At 40.2% G+C, this 25,135-nt stretch overlaps 1 protein-coding gene across 5 annotated transcripts in view; it reads right to left on the reverse strand.

The window, feature by feature from the left end:
• Positions 1-25,135, reverse strand: part of PDCD1LG2 (programmed cell death 1 ligand 2) — a 155,491-nt gene that overhangs the window by 95,861 nt on the left and 34,495 nt on the right. For 4 of the 5 annotated variants that reach the window (XM_081501836.1, XM_081501857.1, XM_081501848.1 and 1 more), the window contains 2 exons: positions 13,774-13,839; positions 5,273-5,578 (listed from right to left, as the gene is read on the reverse strand). In XM_081501836.1, coding sequence (XP_081357962.1) covers positions 5,273-5,578; positions 13,774-13,839 — 372 coding nt within the window. Of the gene's footprint in view, positions 1-5,272; positions 5,579-13,773; positions 13,915-25,135 lie in introns of all 5 variants that reach the window. The other variant, XM_081501866.1, reaches the window with a different exon arrangement.

A 25,135-nucleotide genomic window follows, 5' to 3' on the forward strand; every position in this document is an offset into this window, starting at 1 on the left:
CCATAACTAAGGTGAAAAAAAATGTAGTTTTAAATGCCTTAACCTTAAAGAGTCCTGGCAGGTTTCTAGCAGTCATTAAAAGAAATATTTTAGGACTGCTCTCAATTGGTCTGTTAAATGACCTAGAGAGGAACATCAGGTTAAACAGTTTGTAATTCCCAGGAGCTTTCCTACCCCTCAAAATTCAGGATATTGTTTTCTTAACTCAGGCTTTCCTTATTCCCTTCTGTTTCCCCAGGGAGAAAAGACAGAGCAGAGATTTAGCCTCATTATTAAGTTCTTTTAGCAAATGCTTTTCTCTGGGTCTAGAAGCTAAATGTACAGATATCATTTCACTACTAAGATGTTTCTCTTGATCTGTCTCCTCCCTATGCTGTTTGTCTTCCCCTTCTTAGGGTGAAGGCTATTTCTCTCTATGCTGCCTTCTTCCTCCACTTTTGATGAAGTTGTACTCTATCCTGGGCCTTTCTGTTGATTTAAAGAAATTCTGCTAAGCCTCAGCCTGCTCAGGCCTTCAGGATGGTTTGGCCCTTCTGTTCTTAGCTCCTGCTCTGTGTCTGTCTGGGATCCATACACAGGCTGGTTCTCAACCGCTGGGCTCAATCCCTGGCTTCTCAGGGCTGCTATGCTCTCCTCTTCCGTCATGCCGCCTGGCCTTCCTCTCACAGATATCTAATCTTGTGTTGCAACCTGGCGTTTCAAAAACTGCAGCCTTCTGTTACTGTCTTTTATAAACTCTTTAGCCATGCTATATGGTATTTTTTCCCTGTCCTTATGAAATCAATCCTCTTTTCACCATATTTATTATGAACTGTTGTCTAGACATCAAAGAAAATATCATAAATCTATTTTCAAGTGTATGCCAAAAATCAGGCATTTTAAAGACAAACACATCCTTCCTTTAGTCTTGTTCTATTTAAGCACACCCTAACGGGGGTCCAGATCTCCCCTGTTTCTTTCAGAGACCCCCGATTAGGGCAGAATATCCATAGGTGCTAGGTGCTTGCCTTCAACCTCCTTTTTTTTTCCCTTTTTGCTTGCATTCCTTCTAAAACAATTGTGATGCAGTGTGCTCCTTCTCACATATTCATTAAGTTTATTCTTAGAATATTTCATAGTTTTCTATATTGGAAAAATATATAATGTTTAGCATTTTACGAACACATATTTTCAGTAAGGCATTTCACTCTTTCACAGATGTATCCAACGTCACCTAGATATCAAAGAAGGTGTCTTTAATATGCACCACCATCCACTGAAAAATATAGGGCTTCCTTGCTGGTCCAGTGGTTAAGAATCCTCCTTGCAATGCAGGGGACACCCATTCGATCCCTGGTCTGTGAAGATCCTCCATGCCGCAGAGCAACTAAGCCTGTGCACCACAACTACTAAGCCTGCGAGCCACAACTACTGAAGCCCATGTGCCTTGAACCTGTGCTCCACAATAAGAGAAGCCACTGCAATGAGAAACCCACACACCACAACTAGAGAAAGTCCACATACAGCAACAAACATCCAGTGCAGCCAATAAATAATAAATAAATACATTTATAAAAAAAGGAAAATACATATATTCTACTCTAATGGTCAGAACTTTTCTTTTTATTAATATTCCTTAAATATCAGTTCCCATTCCACTTCTACAGAATTTTAGCCTAATGCAACATGTTTGATCACTCCGTTAGTGGTTATGTTTTTGTTTCTTTGCAACAACAAAAATGTATAGCTATTGAAATTAAATTTTTTTCTTGTGACCATGAGGCTTAAAGTGTTCAAATTTTTCTTCATCATTGAGGTCTAATTTCCATTATTATCAGCACATGTAAAATCAAAACAAATATTATGAATACTGACAATTATTAAACATAAGAAAAGTATAATGGAAATATATCTCTTAATGGGATGGATGGGATTCTCATTTTCTATCTGTGCATGAGGATGCAAATGACTTAACAGTTGGAATGAGACAATCTTCAGCATCAATTCGATTTCTGTTTTTCATTTTTTGTAGCTCTAAGGGCTAAGGAATCTTGCTCATATGAATAAGTAGGTGGGCATGGAAGGAGTTCAGTTATAGTAATATTTCATTCTTTGAAAGCCTTATGATTTATATAACAAAAGTACTTCATTTTTTTTATTAGCTATTAACTCTGTTAGGGACTCCTTCAATTTTGCTGAAAACAGAGAATTTGATACTTCCTGGTTTGCTGAAGGATTTGTTAGTCATTACATTTTGTAAGATATTAGTATTTCCAGTCATTCTTTTGTTTGGCACTATAGAAGTTTTCACGTCTCAGAGCAAAGCACTACATTCATGATGGGTGAGAGGCAGGCTTTATATGAAGTGGGTAAAGCAAAAATAAAAGAGGAAGTGTTTTAGGGGAACCCCAAGAGCCTTGCCTGGAAGGCACATTCTCAGGCACAATTTAGGGAAAGAGTATTTAAGGAAGATGAAAATCTACAAACTAATTTCCTAAAACTGTCTACGTGTATATATCCCATAGATAGTCTTTGCGATCCCATATAGTCTAGCTAGACAATCATTAAAGGTATAAGGGATTAATAATTAATTAATTAAGGTTTGAGTCATCCTGTCGAGTCATCCCTGGTCTAGGTGAGGAAGCAGGCAGAGTGCCTTCCCATGGATGAGGGACACCTCTCAGCCAGAGCAAGAAAGACTGGGACTGGTGTCAAATTGCCCAAAGACCCTACACGCATTAAAGCACGCCCACAAAGATCAACAAACACGGGGTAGTGATTTCAGGGTGCAGATATCCAAGGACACTAGGAGATCATGAGGATGTTGAGCTCTCTGTCCTCCCATTGATTAAACTCAGACTAATGTCAGTTTCTGGAGCTCCTCCCAGCTGACCGTAGAAAATGCAGTAAAGGTAGAAGGAGGTTACATCCAGGCTGAGGGCTTTCTTGATGATTCACTGTTAGTTGAGGTGTAAGAGTGCACCATCCTTGTGGTAACTGAGGATCTTTGAACCAAACCTCTGGACACCCACCATATGCCAGTCATCATGCTCAGTTTTTTACATTATCTCTTTTAATTTTTACAATAATCCTGTGTGGTAGATGCTACTATTGCTATTCTTTTACAAATAAGAAAAATTCCAGATTATGATAACCTCAGATATGCAGATGACACCACCCTTATGGCAGAAAGTGAAGAAGAACTAAAGAGCCTCTTGATGAAAGTGAAAGGAGAGTGAGAAAGTTGGCTTAAAACTCTACATTCAGAAAATGAAGATCATGGCAAATAGATGGGGAAACAATGGAAACAGTGACAGACTTTATTTTTGGGGGCTGCAAAATCACTGCAGATGGTACTGCAGCCACAAAATTAAAAGACTCTTGTTTCTTAGAAGGAACGCTATGACCAACCTAGACAGCATATTAAAAAGCAGAGACATTACTTTGTCAACAAAGATCCATCTAGTCAAAGCTATGGTTTTTTCAGTAGTCATGTATGGATGTGAGAGTTGGACTATAAAGAAAGCTGAGCACCAAAGAATTGATGCTTTTGAACTGTGGTGTTGGAGAAGACTCTTGAGAGTCCCTTGGACAGCAAGGAGATCCAACCAGTCCATCCTAAAAGAAATCAGTCCTGAATATTCATTGGAAGGACTGATGCTGAAGCTGAAATTCCAATACTTTGGCCACCTGATGTGAAGAGCTGACTCATTGGAAAAGACCCTGATGCTGGGAAAGATTGAAGGCAGGAGGAGAAGGGGATGACAGAGGATGAGATGGTTGGATGGCACCACCGACTCGATGGACATGAGTTTGAGCAAGCTCCGGGAGTTGGTGATGGACAGGGAAGCCTGGAGTGCTGCAGTCCATGCTGTTGCAGAGTCAGACACAACTGAGTGACTGAACTCAGAATGATTGATGAAAATCAAAATAACCCACTCAAGGTCACAGGTGAAAACAACATTCACCCTCATGTCTAATTATACCAGTTTGTCCCTCTTTATACCAGATTGTAAAATCACACCACAGCTGTCAAGGTCAATGGTCTTTAGGGACCAAAATTCGGACACTCTCCAGAAGACAGAACAGATCCTCTGAGGTCTAGTGGCAAAGGAAAACTGACATAGTTTACCTCAGAACAGTTAGTAAAGGCTGAGACACACAAGCCGATTAACAGAGCCAAATCTACTTTTATATAGTTGTTATGTCTTTCCTCAAGTGACCTTTCCCAGAACAAACAGCAACTTGAAGATTCTCTTCTGATTCAGGTTCTTGGCTCATGTTGTGGTGGAGAGAGCCCTCAACCCAGAGAAATGGAGACAGCTACTGAACTGGTTCCCTCAGGCTACCTGTTTCAATTCGCTGAACTTCAGCTGTTTTCTGTGCAATAGAAAAGACTGAGGCTAGAGTAGCATTCCCCAAATTTTTTAGACTATGACCCAGAGCGAGAAAGAATTTATTATACCACAAGCCAAGATGCACACCCACATAAGTGCGCACACACACACATACACATACACACCCTCTGAAATAGTTTGTGATGCCCTGATATATTCAATTCTATTCATTTATTAATTTTATTGGTAAAAAACCCACTTTTATCACTCTTTAAATTGATATTTTAAACTTTTAATGGGTGGCAAATCAGGGTTTACAAAACTCTGGACTCTGAAAGAGTAGTATAATATCAAGCCAATATCATTCCTGTGAATTAGGCAAAACTTATCTTTGGTACCCTCCCAACTTACAGGGCGGAGAAGGCAATGGCACCCCACTCCAGTACTCTTGCCTGGAAAATTCCATGGATGGAGGAGCCTGGTAGGCTGCAGTCCATGGGGTCCCGAAGAGTCAGACATGATTGAATGACTTCACTTTCACTTTTCACTTTCATGCATTGGAGAAGGAAATGGCAACCCACTCCAGTGTTCTTGCCTGGAGAATCCCAGGGACGGGGGAGCCTGGTGGGTTGCCGTCTATGGGGTCGCACAGAGTCGGACATGACTGAAGCAACTTAGCAGCAGCAGCAACTTACAGGGAGTCATTTTCCTGCCTTTCTCTAGACCCGTTTTATTCCTTCTACCCCTATTTACCCTCACCTCCATTGCTTTATACCTAGATATGAAAAACTTCTTCTGAGCAGGTGCTTTTGTCTTCTCTAAGGTAGCTTCTTCTCTTTATAATCATTGTCCCAGTTTTCGCTTGGGCTAGCTTCAGTGGACTTGTTACTTGCAACTAACACAGGTCCTGCATTGGAGAGGTGCCTGCATGGATTCCAGTCCCTGAAATTACTCACCTTTGACTTTCAGCATCAGGTACTTGTAGTCCCAGGCAATCCCATAGATGATCAGGCAGCGGTACTGCCCTGCATCCTTCAGCTGGATTCGGGGGATGAGGAACAAGGCCTTCCCCAGGGGAAGCTGCTCCTCCAGCAAAGTGGCTCTTTCACTGAGCAAGACTGTATCATTTTCCACTTTTTGCAAACTGGCTTTTAAAATTCCGAGTTCCACATGACCTCCAGTGTCAAAATCACACTCCAAGGTCACATTGCTGCTGTAGTCTACCATGTACATTTCCTTTGGGACAGTCACTGTGAACAAAGCTGAACAGAAAATAAGACATTCTCCCATTGTCTGCCTTCACATTTCAGTTCTGTTCAGAGTGGGGGCACTGAGGAGACCCGTACAACCTCCGTTTCCCAGGAGTCACCTATCATTATCTGGGCATTTGCAGAGGTTCCTTTCTATCCCTTGCCCCATCCACTTTGGGGAAGAGTGTAATTCTTGATCCCTGCTCTGAGGTAGTTCTCGCCTCTCAACACTCCTCACTTGTACAGCTGACTGCCCTCCTGCTCCCATTGTCCAAGCTCATTTTCTTTATATGGATCAAATTATATCATTCCCTGCCAAATTCTACCTCCTCTCCGCAGAGACAGTAATAATAACAACTATCAGCTGTTGAATTCTTACTAGGTGGTGGGCCTTTGCTAACACACGATCTCTTTTAGTCTCCCCAGCAAGCCAGTGAAGTAGAGCCATCTTCTTTTTAGAAAATGAAACTGACACAGAATGGTTAAACAACTTGCCTAAGATTGCACAGCCAGGATCAGACCTAGGTTTTGCTAAGTTCAAGTGCTCTTGACTACCACATCATACAAGCCCACTGTAGAAATGTCTTTTCTACTAATACTAATACTTAATGTATATCTACCATGTGTCAGCCACTGTTCTAGGCTCTAAACCATATTATTCAATATTGAAAATGCAACCATAAAATATGCATAATCATCACTGTTTTATAGTTGAAGAAACTGGGTCAAAGAGGTTTGTTCAGGATGCACAATTAGTAAAGTTAAAATTCAGAGCCAGTCAGATTGTTGACTTCAAAATCTATAGTTTTTGAAACAGTAGTTCCCAAAATGCGAGGCATATACCTCAAGAAGTATGCACAATGATTTTAGATATGAAAGAATCAAGGCCCAAAGGGAGTTGTTGATTCAGAGAAGAATTTATTCCCTCTTCAATTCTATTTCAATCTTTTAAATTACATACAATTTGCAACTAGACTTTCACATCTCTAACAATGGTTATTTTTCCTTTTAATAAAACAAGAAGCTCTCAGGCAGATATTATCAGGGTAGACTTTAAAGCACCATTTTACTTTTATTATGTTTATTTTTGCTCATATCTTCTATTTACTAGTACCATTGATACTGGTTTTCCATTTACCACAGGGGTAGATTGTTTTGCAGTAGCAGCAGATTGTTTTGTTCAAAAAATAAAAGCTCAGTTGATTTAGATAATTCTATAAAAACAATAGTGCAAAGAGTAGTCAAACATGGCAAAACTAATGAAAGTAGTGTGCTGCTGCTAAGTCGCTTCAGTCGTGTCCGACTCTGTGCGACCCCACAGACGGCAGCTCACCACGCTCCGCCATCCCTGGGATTCTCCAGGCAAGAATACTGGAGTGGGCTGCCATTTCCTTCTCCAGTGCATGAAAGGGAAAAGTGAAAGTGAAGTCGCTCAGTTGTGTCCGACTCTTAGCGTATGCATGAATAAATTGTGAGAAACTGTACAAAATTACACTGTTTCCATCAATAATGAATGGACAGTCATTAAGACTGAGCATACGATCTTGAAGTAGCTTCTGAATTATGACAGAATATTAGATCAAATTATGTTCAGTAGGACTTGCTTCATTAATCCATTCATTTAATTAATTCAAAACTTTCATTTAACAAATATTTGGGGATGGCTTCTAAGAATACACCATTCAAGAGGTTGCTTCCACATAAAACATAGTATGAAAAGAGCTTGGGATTTAGTGACAGATGAACCTGGGTTCAAATTCTGAGTATATCCAGATTATGAACCCTTTGATCTTGATCACATCACTAAACTTCTATGAGTCTCGGCCTCTTTATCTACAAAGGTCCAAGGTTAAATCTACCTGTCAGCAGTATAGTGAAAACTAGATAAACAGCACAAAGTGACTTATTTTGGCAGGTAGTAGGTAGTCAGCAAACATTGGTTCCTTTCTTTTCCGCCATGCTTTAGTTCTGAAGAAAGTGGTATTCTGACCATTCTGGACAACAGATTTCACAGTAAAAATAGATTGGGGGTTTTCAGTTGCTCAAATGATTCACATTGAAATTCTCTTCTGACTGGAGTTTTTCCTCCTACCATCCTGCAAATCTTTGAAGGCAGTGCAGGTTAAATTTGTTTTGGTGTCTCCAGTGCCTAGCACACACTAAATTCTAGTTAAAGGTTTAACATATAAGTGACAAAAAGGAGTAGAGGAAGAAAAAAAAAAGGATGAGCCTACCCATATTTGCAAAGAGTGGGACATGACTGAGAGACTGAGTACGCATGCACCCATATTCACTTCTGTTTTCCTCTCATCAAACTGCATTTTGCCCTAAATTGCATACACTGGCAGTCTTAATCACCACCCAATGCACCTGTTAGTGTAGTGCACAAATATGAGTTTTATTAAAAATAAGGATGAGTTTATATCTTTCTTCCAAACCCTGTTTTAACCACAACTAGAACATGAACGTGCCTTTCTAACAGAAAGGAGTTCACATCTGCCTGGTATTTTTTTGTGAAGAATGGGGGTTGGGGCAGTGCTTCTGTATAAAACAATGCTAATTAAGCTTGCATTTTCTTGGCCACATTGAGAAGACTCTGGGATGATACCTGTGAAAAAAGACACTGTGCTTCTAAATTTCCCACATGATTCCATTTTGTGGAATGCCCTGAACACTTGTAATAACTCTCTCCCAAGTCTCTATAATAGGATACTCCTAAAAGTAGATTCCTAGAATCATCTCCAAATATTTGTTATTAAGTCCTCTTATAACTAAAACAGAGCTACCTGTTATGAAATATACTCTGCCCTGGAGAGTAAAATATTTATTTATTCACTCATCAAATATGTATTAACTATCTTCTATGCGCCTGGTTTAGAAATTTACACTACTTTTACTCTCTTCATAGTACTTCCTTCTCCTTTATTATACATGCTAAAACAAGAAACAGGGAAGAGAAATGGGGCTTGCAGGGAAAGTTAGTTGCTGAGTCTGAGATTTAACAAGAATCAGGACTCTGGCATAGTCTCTATTGGATTTATTTAGCAAATTTATTTACCACACTTACACTTTCTTCTCGTGAGAGAACGAACACCTGTAACTTCCTCTGGAACTCCCCACAGCATACAGCAGAACTCCCCTCTTCACTGTCTGGGCCTTTGACAAAAATCCACTTTCTGCTTGCTTTTCCCCTCTGCCTTTTACAGAGTGTATGTGTATATACACACATGGAACCCTTTATGGAAGCATAAAGTATGCCACCTCTCAGGTAGGTGACATTTTCCAGCTAACATTCACAAGAGGAAAGGGCAATTGGCAAACATGAGTCATGTATCTGTGTCACCCAGAATAACTAGAAGATTGTTAGTTGGTCTAATTTTGCCACAATTGAAGTTTCTAAGACATGCAAAGCTTTCAGCTTGATTACTTGATATAAAATGATAAGTTTAGGAATGCAATACACTTTTCCAATCCTAAAATATTCTTACTTATCGTAAATTACAGAGGAAATCAAAACACTCTTGCAAACAATTCTGTGAAGAGGTTTTTCTCAAGCTTGGCTGCATATTAGAGTCACTAATGAGAGGGCCTCAACCTTAGCCATAGTTATATCAGCTGGGAAGCTTTTAAAACATACCAGTGCTCAGGCCCCACTTTGTATCCTATAAAATTAAATTCTCATCATTTTGTGAGGCCAGCATCGACTAAAAATAATTTCCTGGGAGTTTCTAATGTGCAAGGAGCATTGAGAAGCCATTGGTTAGACAAATAAAACACCTGCACTTGCAAACATCTTCTACCATCCTGCCATTCAAAGTGATGTTCTCAGTTTTCTTAGGCAGCTAGTTAGGAATGCAGAATCTCAGTCCCTTCTCAGGACCTAAAGAAGCAAGAACCTGCATTTTAACAAGGCTGGGGGATTCAAATGCATATTAACATTTAAGAAACAGAGTTATAACACTGGTTGGTATTTGGTCTGTTGTGTAAGATAGAGTAATAGTTAACATTTATTAAATACAATGAACCAGACACTAGGCTAAACTGTACATCTCATTTGATGTCCCCAAAACTGCAAGATTGGAGTCACTGCACTCATTTTACAGATGGGGAAACTGAGGCTTGAAGAAAAGATACAACTCGCCCAAAGTAAAAAAGTGGGAGCTAATGGAGTTGGAATTCACATTCATATCTCTGTGCCCGGGGAAAGCCTGTACTTCTAACAGATATGACTATATATCTACTGGCCTGTGTATACTACATACATTAATGAAACAGATATACTTTTCAGCTTTATACTAAGTAAAAGACATTTGTTTTCTATTTCATATGTCACATGGTTATTAAACTAAACTTCAACCTGGCACTGAACTCCTGATGTCATCAGACAAAGGAGAACACTGGAAAAGTTTCCACAACTGCAAAACTAGGCAGACAAAATATTCATTTGGTCATCTTGACTAAATTAAAGGGTGAAGGACATGGCTAGAGCATCAAAAATTAATACATGCAGGTTCTTTAGACAGATGAAAATAGCTGGCTTGAGTAATGCTAGAGCCTTTTTGAAAGTTCTTGGGAGAAGTTTGCATTTTATTTGCAATCAGGAGTCAGCACCTGTCATATCTCCAGGAAACACAAAACAATTTATTTGCATTAACTCCCAAGATAGCTTCCTCTTTAAGCTAATTTTATACGTCTCTTCTGCATTAACAACAGAAACTTAAATGTTTACAGACTTCCTACCTAAGGGATTTGAAAAGTGAGGATGGGTCTAGGCGGGGAGGTGAGAGGGGACTGCTTTACACAGCCAGTCTTCAGAAAACTCTAGTTCCTGGTTCTGGATAGATGCTGCTCTAGACACCTGACTCATGCACTCCTTTTTGCAGGAATGCTGCATGAGACATCTTGTCTACTTGAAATCCCTTCCCCAACCTGATTCTTCTGCTTTGTATATCTCAGGGGTCAGCAGATGTAGTTTTGAAGGCCGGTTATAACCCAGGCAGAATGACCTAGGGTGTGGTCCCTGTTCTAGAGTGATGTAAAGCATCACCCTGGCCATGTGCCTCCTGGGTTTTATTCTTCTCAGAGAGACCAAGAAAGAAGGAAACATCAATGAGAGACATAAGATTGGAGTTACTTTTTCTTCCAAGACATGACAAACTACAAAAATAAATATTTTTCCTTCAATGTGTCTAAGTTACAAGATGTCCTTAGGTTTTGAAATGAAAATATAAGAAAAAAACTGAACTACAATGCTACAGTAATAGAGAGTGATATGAGTGAAAGTATATATACATAGATCAATAGAACAGACAGAGGGTCCAGAAAAAGACTCACACAAAAAGAGCCAATTGATTTTTTTTTTTACAAAGGTGCAAAGGCAATCAATGGAGAAAAGACAGTCTTTTCAATAAGTGAGCAAATGGGGCTAGAGCAACTGGATGTTCATATACCAAAAAGAAAAATCCCAATCTATACTTCACAGTGTACAAAAATCAACTGAAGGTGGATGGCAAACCTAAATGTAAAATGTACAACTATAAAATGCTTAGAAGAAAACATAGAAGAAAATCTTTCAGGTCGTGGGTTAGGCAAAGAGTTCTTAGATATGACTAGCCATCAAAGAAAAAAATTTGATAAATTGGATAGCTTCAAAATTAAAATCTCTCCTTTGCACAAGACACTGTTAAGAGAATGAAAAGATGAGCCACAGATTGGTAGAAAATATTTGCATATCACATATCTGATGAAGAATTTGTATCCAGAATACATAAAAAACTCTCAAAACTGAAAAATAAGAAAATAACCCAATTAAAAATGGTCAATGATTTGACATGCACTTAAGAAGATATATGGATGGGCAATAGGTACATGAAAATATGCTTATCGTTACCGGATACTAGGGAAAGGCAGATTAAACCACAATGAGATACTTCTGTACACCTATTGCTGCTGCTGCTGCTAAGTCACTTCAGTCGTGTCCGACTCTGTGTGACCCCACAGACGGCAGCCCACCAGGCTCTGCTGTCCCTGGGATTCTCCAGGCAAGAACACAGGAGTGGGTTGCCATTTCCTTCCCCAGTGCATGAAAGGGAAAAGTGAAAGTGAAGTTGCTCAGTTGTGTCCGACTCTTAGCGACCCCATGGACTGCAGCCTACCAGGCTCCTCCATCCATGTGATTTTCCAGGCAAGAGTATTGGAGTGGGGTGCCATTGCCTTCTCTGGTACACCTATTAGAATGACTTTAAAAACAAAAATGACAATCTCAATACCAAGTGATGTCAAGGATGTGGAACAATTGGAACTCTCATACTTTGTTGGCAGGAATGCAAAAACAATATAGATACTAAGAATGGCTTGATGGTTTCTTATAAAGTTAAATATATACTTAATGTATGTCTCAGCAATCCCACTCCTAGGTATTCACCCAAGTGAAATGAAACTCTATGCTTCCACAAAACCTACATACAAATGTTTATAGCAACTATATTTATAATTGCCAAAAACAGGAAACAACCCAAAAGTCCCTCAACTTGAAAATGAATAAACAAAAAGTGGTGCATACATACAGTGTGATACTAATCAGCAACAAAAAGGAATGAACTACTGATTCATATAACAATATGGATAAATCTCAAATGCAATGTGATAAGTGAAAGAAGCCAGACAAAAAGAGTATCTAAAAGTGATCCCATTTATATAACATTCTGGAAAATTTAAAACTATAGGATAGAGTTGGGGGACAGTTAGGGGACAGTTTTTGTTTGTTTGGTGACAGAACTGTTCTGGGTCTTGATTGTGGTAGTGGCTATATGACTATGTGTGCTCAGTTGTGTCCAACTCTGCGACCCCATAGACTGTAGCCCACCAGGCTCCCCTGTCAATGGAATATCCTGGCAAGAATACTGGAACGGGTTGCCATTTCCTATTCTAGAGCATCTTCCTGACCCAGGGATCAAACCATGTCTCCTGCATTGGCAGGTGAATTCTTTAGCACTGAGCCACCTGGGAAGTGGCTATTTGATTATGCATATGTCAAAACTCGTAGATGCTTTTATAAAAAAAGTATAAATTTTTACTTTATGTCCATTTAAAAGTTAGTAATTTTAAAATGAAAATATTTTCTGATAGCTTTTCACTTCACACTTTAAATTATTTTACAGATAACACAGTAGGCCATCCACAGAGCATTCATATCAGGAAAGAGTTAATTTCACACCTGTCTCTAAAAATCCCAGCTGGGCAGGGTCCCTTAGGAAGGAAATATCAAGTGTTCATTTAGCTGCCACTGCAAGGACAGGGCTGGAGTCAGCAGAATATTGGGGTGTTCTCCAAAGATGGCCCCAAGTCAATGACTCTAGTGCCAGACCCTGCTGGGCACCCCAAGGGAGGGGGAGGAATGCTACTGGGATCACCTGGAAGAGGGGGGAAAGCTCCTCAAAAAGTTATCAGTGCCAACAAAGGCATTCTTTCTGTCAAAGGCAGCAGGTTGGATGACTTCCCATGGGATTGGGGCTGCTATTACAGAGGACCTAATTCCCTGTGTCCATCTCTCTCTTCCTCTCTTACATACTGGTGTTCACCACTATAAAGCGCTATGATCCTGACTGAACACGTGAATGGTCTGAACTGCCTTCCTCAGGAAAGTGAAACTCTGAAACTGCTTTCCTCCTTGCCATCTATGCCCTCTAGTAGAGTATCTTTCTTCAAAATCCAAAGGCATAGTCTAAGGTTCATTTTTCATCTAGATGCAAGGAAGACTCTGATTTCCCAATTCAAATAATCCACATTAATGTGTGAATGACTAGTGGCTGGTACTGTTGCTTTTTAATAGAGGAAGTGTCCCTGAAAGAAGAGAAAAAGGACAGCTGCTTGGCATCTCATCTTTCAGGACACTTAACCAGTGTTCTCTTGGGTCATTTCAGCAACGCATGGTCTGAATGGTCCTGTCATCTTGTTACTACGTTTACCGGAGAGTGGGGATAGATGGACCAATATTATCAGTTCCTGTTTCTGTAAGACAGGGAAAAAGATGTGCACAAGCCACCCTGGCCACCATTCTTTTGACTGTGCTTGTTATAGCCGGTAATCACCCTTTCTCTTAAAGAAAGTCTTTAGCCCAAGGACCACATTCTCATCCTCAGCTTCAGCTAGGGGTCATCATCTGTTCCTCTTTCTCAGGACCCTCCCCAGCCTTTGACTTTTCTTACCTACTGTCTGTTGAAGATGCATTCCCAGGCTCAAAAGTAGTAGGAGGAACATGTTCTGTACCGGATCTGAAACAGACAATTGAAAGTCTCAGAGCCTTCTGCAGTTTTGCTGGATCTCATGATCTGGTCATTTGCTCACTCCTGAAAACAATGAAATGACTGGTAACAAATCTGTAGGGAGGCAGCAGACCGTAGTAGAGTAGAGCTGGGAAGAAAAGTTAAAGGCTGATTGCCTAGAGGAGATGACCGATAGGGTAAGAAGAAGTGAGGCACTCTATCGATCCAAATTAGAAGCTCTTCTTCCTTTTCTTGCAACCTTTTCTGAGAATGAACCAGTCCTCATGACTGGTAACCACAAAAGCTGGTTATCTGCATGTCTTTGTTTCTTCCATAGTTTCAGTGTAGGTCTTTGAAAATCAGTCTTGTTCATCAAATGGATACTGTACATCATTATTTCCAGCTGGACTACAACTCTGGGAACAGAGCTAGATACTCGATAAATACGTGCTAGTTGACTGAGCAGGTAAAGTTGTCAAGCTCTTTAGAATGCTGTGATCTAGTGCACCCATCACTTGAAGGACCTGTTACTAAGTACTGAGAGTGCCATACCTTAGTCCTGCTTCACCTCCTGTGCTTCCATTTTTGCTCACAAACTTTCCCACTTAAGGACTTCTCACAGCTAAAGCAAAAGGGACAGGATATAATGCGGTTAACTTCTTTGTCCTCAAAGAGGCTTTTACATTTTATTGGCCTTGGAAGCATTTCTTCAAGGGGAATTAATCAGATAGAGCCATACATCTGAATCAGGTAAAAGAGGAGCTGCTCTGAGTACAATGGAAAGCCAGTGAAGGATTTGGATGAGGAGAATGACATGACCTCATTTACATTTTTAAAAGAGGACTTAGTTTTGGTGTAGACAATAGACTACTGTTGTAAAGGACAGTGGGATGGGTAAGATTGGAAGCAGAATGATCAGTAAGGAATATTTTTGCAGAGATGATGATAGTTTAGACCAGAGTGGTGGGGCCAGTGGAGATGAGAGGTGGTCTATTGAAGCTTTTTTTCATTTATACATTTAAAACATTTATTGAACTTTTAAAATTTGTCCTTTAAATCATTAAAATTTTAACAGCTTTATTGGAGTATAATCGACATACAATAGAGGATTATGTGTGTGTATACATATATATTTAAGACACGGATGATTCAGTGGTACAACTCAGTGGTTTTTAGTATATTCTACAGAACTGTGCAACCCATACCACTATCTAATTCTAGATCATTCTCATCACTTTAAAAAGGAACCCCATGCCCATTAGCTGAAACTTCCCAATTCTTCTTCCCTCTTCCTCCAGTCCCTGGCAATCACTAACCTTCTTTCCGTCTCTATAAACTTGCTTATTCTGGTTATTTCATATAAATATAATCATACAATATGTGGTCTTTTATGTCTAGCTTCTTTCACTGAGCATATTATTTTCAAGACTCTTTTGTGTTGTAGTGCATTACCAGTACTTCACTCATTTTTATAATAAGCTGAGCGCTGAAGAATTGATGCTTTTGAACTGTGGTGTTGGAGAAGACTCTTGAGAGTCCCTTGGACTGCAAGGAGATCCAACCAGTCCAACCTAAAGGAGATCAGTCCTGGGTGTTCATTGGAAGGACTGATGTTGAAGCTTAAACTCCAATACTTTGGCCACCTGATGCAAAGAGCTGACTCATTTGAAAAGACCCTGATGCTGGGAAAGATTGAGAGCAGGAGGAGAAGGGGACGACAGAGGATGAGGTAGTTGGGTGGCATCACTGACTCAATGGACATAAGCTTGGGTAGGCTCCGGGAGTTGGTGAGGGATAGGGAGGCCTGGCATGCTGCAGTTCATGGGGTTGCAAGGAGTCAGACACGACTGACTGAACTGAACTGAACTGATTATTCTATCAGTGCGTGTTCACACCACATCTTTCTTATCCATTCAACAGTTGATAGATATTTGAGTTGTTTCCATTTGTTGGATATAATGCTGCTATGAACATTCGTGTACAAGTTTTTGTGTAAATATGTTTCTAAATCACTTGAGTGTATATGTAGGAGTGGAACTGCTTGGTTAAATGGTAACTCTGTATTTAACTTTTCCAGAAACCGTCGAACTGTTTATCAAATATATGATTTGCAATTGCTCTCTCCCATCCTGTGATTGTCTTTTCAGTTTCTTGATAGAGTTCTTCAAAGCATAGATGTTTTAATTTAATCACAAAGTAAAAATTAATTTTGATGAAGGCTAGTTTAGTTTAAAACTTTCTCTTTTAATTGCTTGTTCTTTAGGTGTCATCTCTAAGAAATCATTGCCTAACCCAAGGTCACAAGGATTTACACCTATGTTTCCTTCTGAGAATTTCACAGCTTTAGTTCTTTTATTTACATCTTTAACCCAGTTTGAGTTAACCTTTGTAAATGGTGTGAGGTAAGGTTTCATTCATTCATTTACACATGGACATCCAATTGTCTCTGCACAATTTGTTGAAGACAGTATTCTTTTTCCATTGAATTGTCATAGCACCCTCACCAAAAATCAACTGACCTTAAATGCATGGGGTTAGCTCTGAAATCTCAATTCTATTCCATTGACATATATGTCTGTCTTATGTTTGTACCACAGATTGCTGATTATGTGGTAGCTTTATAGTAAGTTTTGAAATTGGGAAATGTGAATCTTCAAACTTGCTTTTCTATTTTTAAGACTTTACTTTTATTATTATTATTTGATGTGTGGCTATTCTTGCTCTCTTGCATTTCCATGTGAATTTTAGGAAAAACTTTTCCATTTCCACACAAGAAAGCAGCTGGAATTTTGACAGGGATTGCACTAAAACTATAGGTCTATTGGGGAATACAGCCATCTTTATACTATTACGTCTTCTAATCCACGAATGCAGCATGTTTTTCCATTTATTTAAGTATTCTATATTTTTAAAGAAGATTTGATGGGAATTGCTGACAGGTTGGAAATAAAGTTTAACAAAAGTAAATAAATCTAGGAAAATTTCTAGGTTTGGGGCTTGAGTCACTAGGAATGGAGATATTTATTAAAAAAGAAGAAAACTAAGAAAAAAGCAGATTCGAGAGCAGAAATCAAGAACTGTATTTGGAATATCTTTGGTTTGAGATGACTATTAGACTCCAAGCAGAGATGTTTAGTAGGCGGGTGGACAACTGGTGGTCCAAAGTTAAGGGCAGAGATACACATTTGGAAGTCATTAATGCCTAAGTGTTACTTAAAGCCATAGTGCTGCATGGTGTCTCCTAAAGAGAGAGAGAGAAGGGACAGTGTCAAAGGATTGAGATACGGGGCATTCCAACATTTATGGGTCTTTGGGGGGAACACTAACAAAGAGAACTGGGAGAACGGGTATAAAAGCAAATTAAGCATCTCTTATTTTCTATATTCTGATGCTTTGACATCTGGAGTCTTGTTGACTCTAGAGGGACTGCCTCCTCAGGATTAGCCAATTCCTGGAGAGGGCAATGGCACCCCACTCCAGTACTCTTGCCTGGAGGATCCCATGGACGGAGGAGTCTGGTAGGCTGCGGACCATGGGGTCGGTGGGAGTCGGACACGACTGAGCGACTTCACTTTCACTTTTCCCTTTCATGCACTGGAGAAGGAAATGGCAGCCCACTCCAGTGTTCTTGTCTGTAGAGTCCCGGGGATGGCGGAGCCTGGTGGGCTGCTGTCTATGGGGTCGCACAGAGTCGGACACGACTTAGCAGAGAGACAGTAAACAATTTACCTATTTCATATGCAAATCAACCTATCCAGAGCCCTACCTCCAATCACCTCCTTTTGGGGCTTTCACACTCTGGGTCACTATATATATATCTGTTCTAATCACCCTAAGGCCAAATAACAGATTATTCAAACTATCCCAGTTCCTTCCTAGGGAAACCACAATGAGTGCTCCTGCCCACTTTGCCCCCTCTCCTTCTACTTCCTGTGCAACACTGGTATTTGCCTGTATGGCCCTCTGTGGTGTGGCATGCCCCTTTCTCTTGGGATCTGTGACTACAACAAACTATTTTTTCAATCACAGTCATCTCCTGATCTGTTGGCTTCACCACTACTAAATCATAATAAAATAACAGATAAAATAATGAACAAAAATTTAAAAATAATAATAATAAAACCTAGAGTTTAAAACATAGAAGGAGGGAGTTATCAGTTGAGCCAAATGCTCCTGAGCACTGGATTTAGCAGTATGAAGGTCACAGATGACCCTGATAAACACAGTATCAGTAGATTTCATACAGATAAAAATAGGAAGTAAGGAAGTGGAGACAACAGAATATGGGCAACTTTTTAGAGAACAGTGCTATAAAAAGGGGAAGAGATAAGAGGCAGTAGCTAGAAGAGAATGCAAGGTCCACAAGGGGCTGTATTCTTGTTTTTAATTTAGGGAGGGAGATATTACAGCAGGTAACAACTGGGTATGGTAGTCATGTATGGAACAGTAGTCATGGATGGATGTGAGAGTTAGACTATAAAGAAAGCTGAGCACCGAAGAATTGATGCTCTTGAACTGTGGTGTTGGAGAAGACTCTTGAGAGTCCCTTGGACTGCAAGAAGATCTAACCAGTCCATCCTAAAGGAAATCAGTCCTGAATATTCATTGGAAGGACTGATGCTGACACTCCAATACTTTGGCCACCTGATGCAATGAACTGACTCATTGGAAAAGACCCTGATGCTGGGAAAGATTGAAGGCTGGAGGAGAAGGGGATGACAGAGGATGAGATGGTTGGATGGCATCCCTGACTCGATGGACATGAGTTTGAGTAAACTCTGGGAGTTGGTGATGGACAGGGAGGCCTAACATGCTGCAGTCCATGGGGTCGCAAAGAGTCGGACACGACTGAGCGACTGAACTGAACAACTGGGAACAAAATCTAGTGCTTTCCAGCAGGAAATGCTCAAGACACACCTTAGCTGGACTTGAAAACTCTCTTCCTTATTGAAAATGCAAATACATCCAGAAAAGATATCATTTTAAGCTGCATCTGCAGCCTAGAACTTTATGAGCATTTCTGTTTCTAGAGTACAAAAGGATAGCATGTAGCATATACTTCTGGCAACAGAAAGGACTCCGGATTCACCCAATACTGGTTCGAACTTCCCCTTCTTCCCTCCCCATCCAAGGGGACTTTCCTTGCACACTGCCTCCTTGAGCCAACTAAGAGACAGTCACTGTCATAAAGGTACTTTCCAACCAGAAGTCTTTTTTCATCTAAGGATAATGTGCCCCATGCAATGATTAATAAGAGTTCAGGTTCTAATGTCAGGAACATCCTGAGTTCAAATTCTGAGTCTACAAATTATTAGCCTCTTCCCTGGTGGCTCAGATGGTAAAGAATCTGCCTGCAATGCAGGGTACGCAGGATCAACCCCTGGGTTGGGAAGATCCCCTGGAGAAGGGAATGACCACCCACTTCATTATTCTTGCATAGAGAATTCCATGGACAGAGGAACCTGGCAGGCTACAGTCCATGGGATCACAAAGAGTCGGACATGACTGAGTGACTAACACTTTCACTTTCAAGACCTTACATAGTTTATGAAAACTTCTGTATCCCATTTCCATAAAGAGTCAATAATAATAACTCTTACTTCAAGCCAGAATCCTGGGGGGTCATCTTAAACCTACTCATCTATCATCTTACACATTCAGTCCATCTCTCAGTCCTATTAATTTTACTTCCTGGATACTTCCTGGATGATGCCTCTTCTTCCCACAGCCCTACTGCTATCACCTTAATTCAGCTTCACATAATTTCTCCTTACACCATAGCATAGTCTCCTCATGCCATTTTTACCTTCTAGTCTTGCTTCCTTCTGTTCTATCCTTCTCTAGTGGTCACAAATCTTGGAGTTATCCTTGACTCCCATCTTCTCTCACCTACATCTGATTCATGAACAAATCTTATAAGCCATTCTTTCAAATATATCCAGAATCTGACCACATCTCAATGCCTCTATTAATATATCAATCTCAGCCATCACTGTCTCTCATGGTGATTGGAACCAGAGCGAGTCTTTAAAAATATAAGTTGAATCATATCTGCTCAAAACATTTTGGTGGCTCAATATTTCACTGAGAATAAAATCATAAGACCCTCCAATAACTCAGATAAGAGAGGCCTCTGTGTTAAGCCCCTCCTGCCATGCTTTAGAAAACCCTATTGTGGCCATGCCCTTTCTGCAGTGTGGCATGTTTGCTGGGCTGCGAGGTATCATCTGGAGCCCTCGACCTTACCCCACAACCCATTACAATCTGTTTCCTTGGGATGCTAGAATTCCCTGCCCAACTTCCAGCTTGTGCAATGCCTTCCTCAGATCCACCCCTTCAACAGTGGATCTTGCTGCCAGTGTGCCTATCTCCACCCTTGGATGCTTTCTTTGCTCTTTCTAATGAGACTGCCTTATATAAAATTGCAGCAGCACCACCCCCCCCCCCAATTTTCCTTGTCTGTCTCTCTTTCCCCAAACTTTTGTTACCATCTAATTTACCATATAATGTACTTGTTTTATTATATTATTAATATTACCTGCTGTCTTCTATTATAATATAATCACTCAAAGGGCAGGGATCTTTGTCTGTTTGCTTACTACTATGCCTTCAGCCCTAGAACACAGTCTGGCAATAAGGAGGCATTCAGTTAATATTTATTGGATGAACCATCCCTTTACCTAGCAGGCAGAACAATCTCTTGAAAACTGAATAATCAAATCTAAACCATGTCACTCCTGCTTAAAAGACTTCAACAGCTCCCACCGTTTACAAGGTGATGTCTTCCAGGCTAGAACAGGAGCTCGTTGTACAGTCATCCCCTGGTATCTTGTAGGGTACTGGTTCCAGGATTGTCTGCAGATACCAAAATCCAGAGATACTCAAGTCCCTTATGTAAAGTGGCATAGCATAGCTGGCCATATACATGGGGTTGTAGAGCCCTTTGGATGCAAAAGGTGGACTGCACTTGATTAGGTCCTTATAACTGTGTGCTGAACAGACAAGAGAATGAGTGTTTGAATGCATGACAATTTAGCATCATACTCAGGAATCTTAGTCTACAGACTCCCAATTGACACAATTCTATCAGAGAAACAGAAACTGTTGAGTGGCTGTTTATTTTGGCTGCACACAAGAACTTATCAAATAGAGCCACTCACAATAGAATGGGCCACTCATGCATGGGGAGGCCTCATTCCTGGAATTATTTAAGTACAGGGTATGTGCTGAAACAAAAGTTTCCACAAGAGGTGGAAAGTGATCCCTTTTTAACAGTAAGATTATTGACAAGATTATCTCCCAGAAGAATGTTTCCACAGGTATCTCAAGCCCCTCACCAACCTCCCTCAAAACACGGCAATCTAGATGAGACTTCTGCCTTCTGGGCTCCTTAGGAGAACCACATTTTCTGAAAAAAAGTGGGTTCTTAAAGAATTTAATGTTAGGGAAGTATGAATTCTTTCATACTCAGTCAGGCAGGGCTTGGAAGAATTTATTTGGAGAACTTATGGAGTGCATTGCCTAAATCAATTAACTTGATGCATCATTTACAGAGTGCCGATGTGTGAAGTGCTTCGGCCAAATGAACATTGTGATGACTCTTCTCCACAATGCAATGAACGTGTTCAAACAACCACAACCTTCTCTAGCTTTCTCTTTTAAAACTCACCTTTGTTTGGGATATAAATATTTTCCTATGCCTGGCCTATGCCTGGTCAGTTGTTCATTTTCATCTTAATTATATATTCCTTATGTACATATTTGATTTTGCTAGTCTTTACATCAAACAGAGGAAGAGTATAGCTATCCTTGTGTCAGTCAGGGTAGCCTCTAATAAATACTTTGGAATGTGAGTGGAAAAAATAGTTTTTAATCAAATAATCAGTTTAGCTGAATTTCTTAATTTCTGGATAATTCTTGAAGTTCTGAGTAGTTCTTGATAATTCTGCCCATGAGCATGTTGTAGTAGTTGAGGGCAAGGCAAGTAGTTGAGGGAAGTATGAACTCTTTCATACTCAGTCAGGCAGGGCCTGAAAGAATGACCTAAAATGGAACAGAATGGCATAGGATAAGCTTTGGGAACATTTTCTCGTGGCTTCAGGAGGAGTCAAGAAGGGCCCTCTTGGTCAGGAGATGATCAAGCTTGAGAGTGAGAAGAAGTGAAAGCTACCATTTTTAGATTTGTGAAATGTCCTACTCAAATCGCTGTCCTCTTTCTGTTGTCATCCAGGCCACTAGAGAAGCTGCTTCTCTTGGTGGCATGGTAGGAGGTTTTAGGAGACAGGAGATCCAGTCTTTGCTCTGTCTCTGCTGTCTTGGGAACTTATTCTCCACTTTCTACAAAAGAAGGGTGAACTAGGTGATTTACACAGTCCCTTCCATGTTGTGCCATCTATGCAGCTAACAACCAATCTCAACTATTTTGTTTCACCATGTTAGGTAATCCTTAAGTGTGTAACATACCAAGATTTTTGATGAACCATGAAAACTTTAATATTTTTAGGTATTAATGTGTGATTCCATTTCTAACTACCAAAAGTACTATTGGCATATCAGTAACAATTGATCACTAGTGTCCAAGATAAAGTTACGATAAGCAAGACTGGCCTTATTCCAGCTAAAGTCTTTCACTCCTCTCCTCTAAAAGGCATTTAAGAAAGAGAGTTAAGATGATATCATAGAGATAATTAATACATTTTAACTTATAAATGTGTATTTATATGAATGTGTGTATGGGTTCAGTTGTGTCTGAGTCTTTGCAACCCTGTGGACTGTAGTCCACCAGGTTCCTTTGTCTATGAGATTATCCCAGCAAGAATATTGGAATGAGTCGCCATTTCCTCCTCCAGGGGCTCTTCCCAACTAAGGGATCTAACTCACGTCTCTTGTGGCTCCTGCACCGGTAGGTAGATTCTCTACCACTGAGTCACATGGGAAGCCCATATGAATGTGTACATAGACATAAAGTTGAACTTTTGATCTGAGATCCAGGTAGACTATCTGTAGACTTAAGATGCAATTCAAATGAATTTAACTTAGCAGTTCAAATTTAACTTAAATTCAAATTGAATCTCAACTTTTTAATCAATAAATACTAAGCTCCCATTTTTTGCAAGTTTTTGTATTAGACTGTGAGAATCAATAGAAGGATTCACCTAAGAAAGCACCCCTACCTTTAAAGACATTATAACACAGTCAGAAGGTTAAAACTTGTACACATTAAAAATAATAATAAGTGGCATAAAATATTTTGCATGAAGATGCAAAAACCCTGGAAGCTGACTGGTAGTGATGGGATTTGAAGTGAGTCTTTGAAGCACTGATGGGAATTGGAAAACTGGAACAACTCTTGAGGGCACTGCAGATGGCCCAGGAGCAAACACGTAGGGCATGTTGAGGAAGACAATGAAGAGCATAACCTGGCTGGAAATACAATTTGAGAATGTTAAGAGCTTAGTACCAGGTAGAGCTGCCAAGAAAGACAGTGACAGTCACTCAAACACTGAGTGACAATAACAAAGAAGTTTGAAAAGATTAAATCTGAGGTTTCTTTTTTTTTCCTTTATTATATAATGGTGGGAAAGTGGAATTAGAGGCCAGCTACTTGATTAGGGGGTTCACAGTATTCATCCAGAAGTTTGGTAAAGCCCCAGATTTAGGGTCAAAAAAAAGGAAGAAAGGGACAGGAAGGAGAAATTTATTATAAGAAAACTGACAGGAAAATTGACAAAACAATTGACAAGTGATTAGCCACATGGGAAAGAAAGAGAAGCAACAAGTTGATTGTGGTTTTTGAGGCCAAACTGTCAAGACAATATTGATGTTATTGGGAATGGGGGAGAAATATAAGACCAAGAACTGATTTTTAAAGGGAAGATGATGGATTGAGTTTGAGTCAAGAAGTAACGCAAGGCAGTCAAGAAAACTGTAGGTCTAGAGTTTGGGACACTATTTGGGACTAGAGATAAAAAGGTTAATTCTAATAAAAATGTGAGATGATACTAGGGAATAAATTAACTCTCTGAGGGGGAAAGTATAAAAAAAGAGATTAGAAAGAAAAAGTCTGAACTCTGAGGAATGCTCCAAAGTTTGGAGAATAGGAGTAAGAGACCAGAGAAGAAGGCAGAGAAGAAATGGTCTAAGAGTGAGAAGCTTCATTATCACAGTATCTCAGAGCCATGGAAGGAAAATCCCAAGAAGCAGAAGGAGCTGATAATAGAGAGATCAGGAGAGTAAGAACTGGGAATCAGTCCCAGGGGTATTTGAAATGGCTGGAGAGCACTGAGGTGATTGGGGCTGGATAAACTTTGAGATTCCTTCATCTATCCTAGAATTCTGTGAGTTGATTTGAAAATTAGGGGAATACAACCTGAGGAAGCCCCACTGCAGAAGACCCAGGATGGGATATGCGGAGGCCAGTATGCAGTTGCCTCATTACAGGGTAACCCAAGTATGACACAGTTAATGCTGGTGGGCATATTTGGATGTTGCCATGTGGAATAAAAATGACACACAACCACCTAAGGACCACTGTCCAATGCATCTTAAAGCAAGTCAATCTGAAGTATGACTCCTAATACTGTCCCTGAGGAATCTGCTTCACTTCCATCAGCCCCATTGCCTGCTATATATTATGCAAACATCCCACATCTGATGATTTACCTGCCACTTCATCAAATCAACTAATTCAACAACTGAACAAGCACTCAGTGAGAACCTATGCATATACATATGCATATACACTGTGATAGGCACTCGGGATTCAGAGAACCTAAAAGGTATGTCTTTGCCTACAAGGAGCTGAAGTTTAATGGAAAGGTTCACAGACAGAAGAAATCTGAAAAGACACCTTAAACAGAAAGCAAGGAAGATATGTTGATAGTGAGAGTTCAGCTAATGAAGGCAAATAGACCAGTTCTGAGTGGCAACAGATACAGTTCATCTATTCACAAACTCTTAGACTTCAAAGGGAGCTTAAAGAACATCCAGATCAACTGGCATTGGCACCCCACTCCAGTACTCTTGCCTGGAAAATCCCATGGACAGAGGAGCCTGGTAGGCTACAGTCAGTCCATGGAGTCGCTAAGAGTCAGACACGACTGAGCGACTTCACTTTGACTTTTCCCTTTCATGCACTGGAGAAGGAAATGGCAACCCACTCCAGTATTCTTGCCTGGAGAATCCCAGGGATGGCGGAGCCTGGTGGGCTGCCATCTATGGGGTCGCACAGAGTCGGACACGACTGAAGTGACTTAGCAGCAGCAGCAGCACAACTGTCTGAGGGCTTCCCAGGTGGTGTTAGTGG

The sequence above is a fragment of the Giraffa tippelskirchi genome, chromosome 1 (assembly GCF_054371585.1).
Source record: "Giraffa tippelskirchi isolate mGirTip1 chromosome 1, T2T-mGirTip1v1.2.pri, whole genome shotgun sequence".
In the NCBI taxonomy this organism is placed as follows: Eukaryota; Metazoa; Chordata; class Mammalia; order Artiodactyla; family Giraffidae; genus Giraffa; species Giraffa tippelskirchi.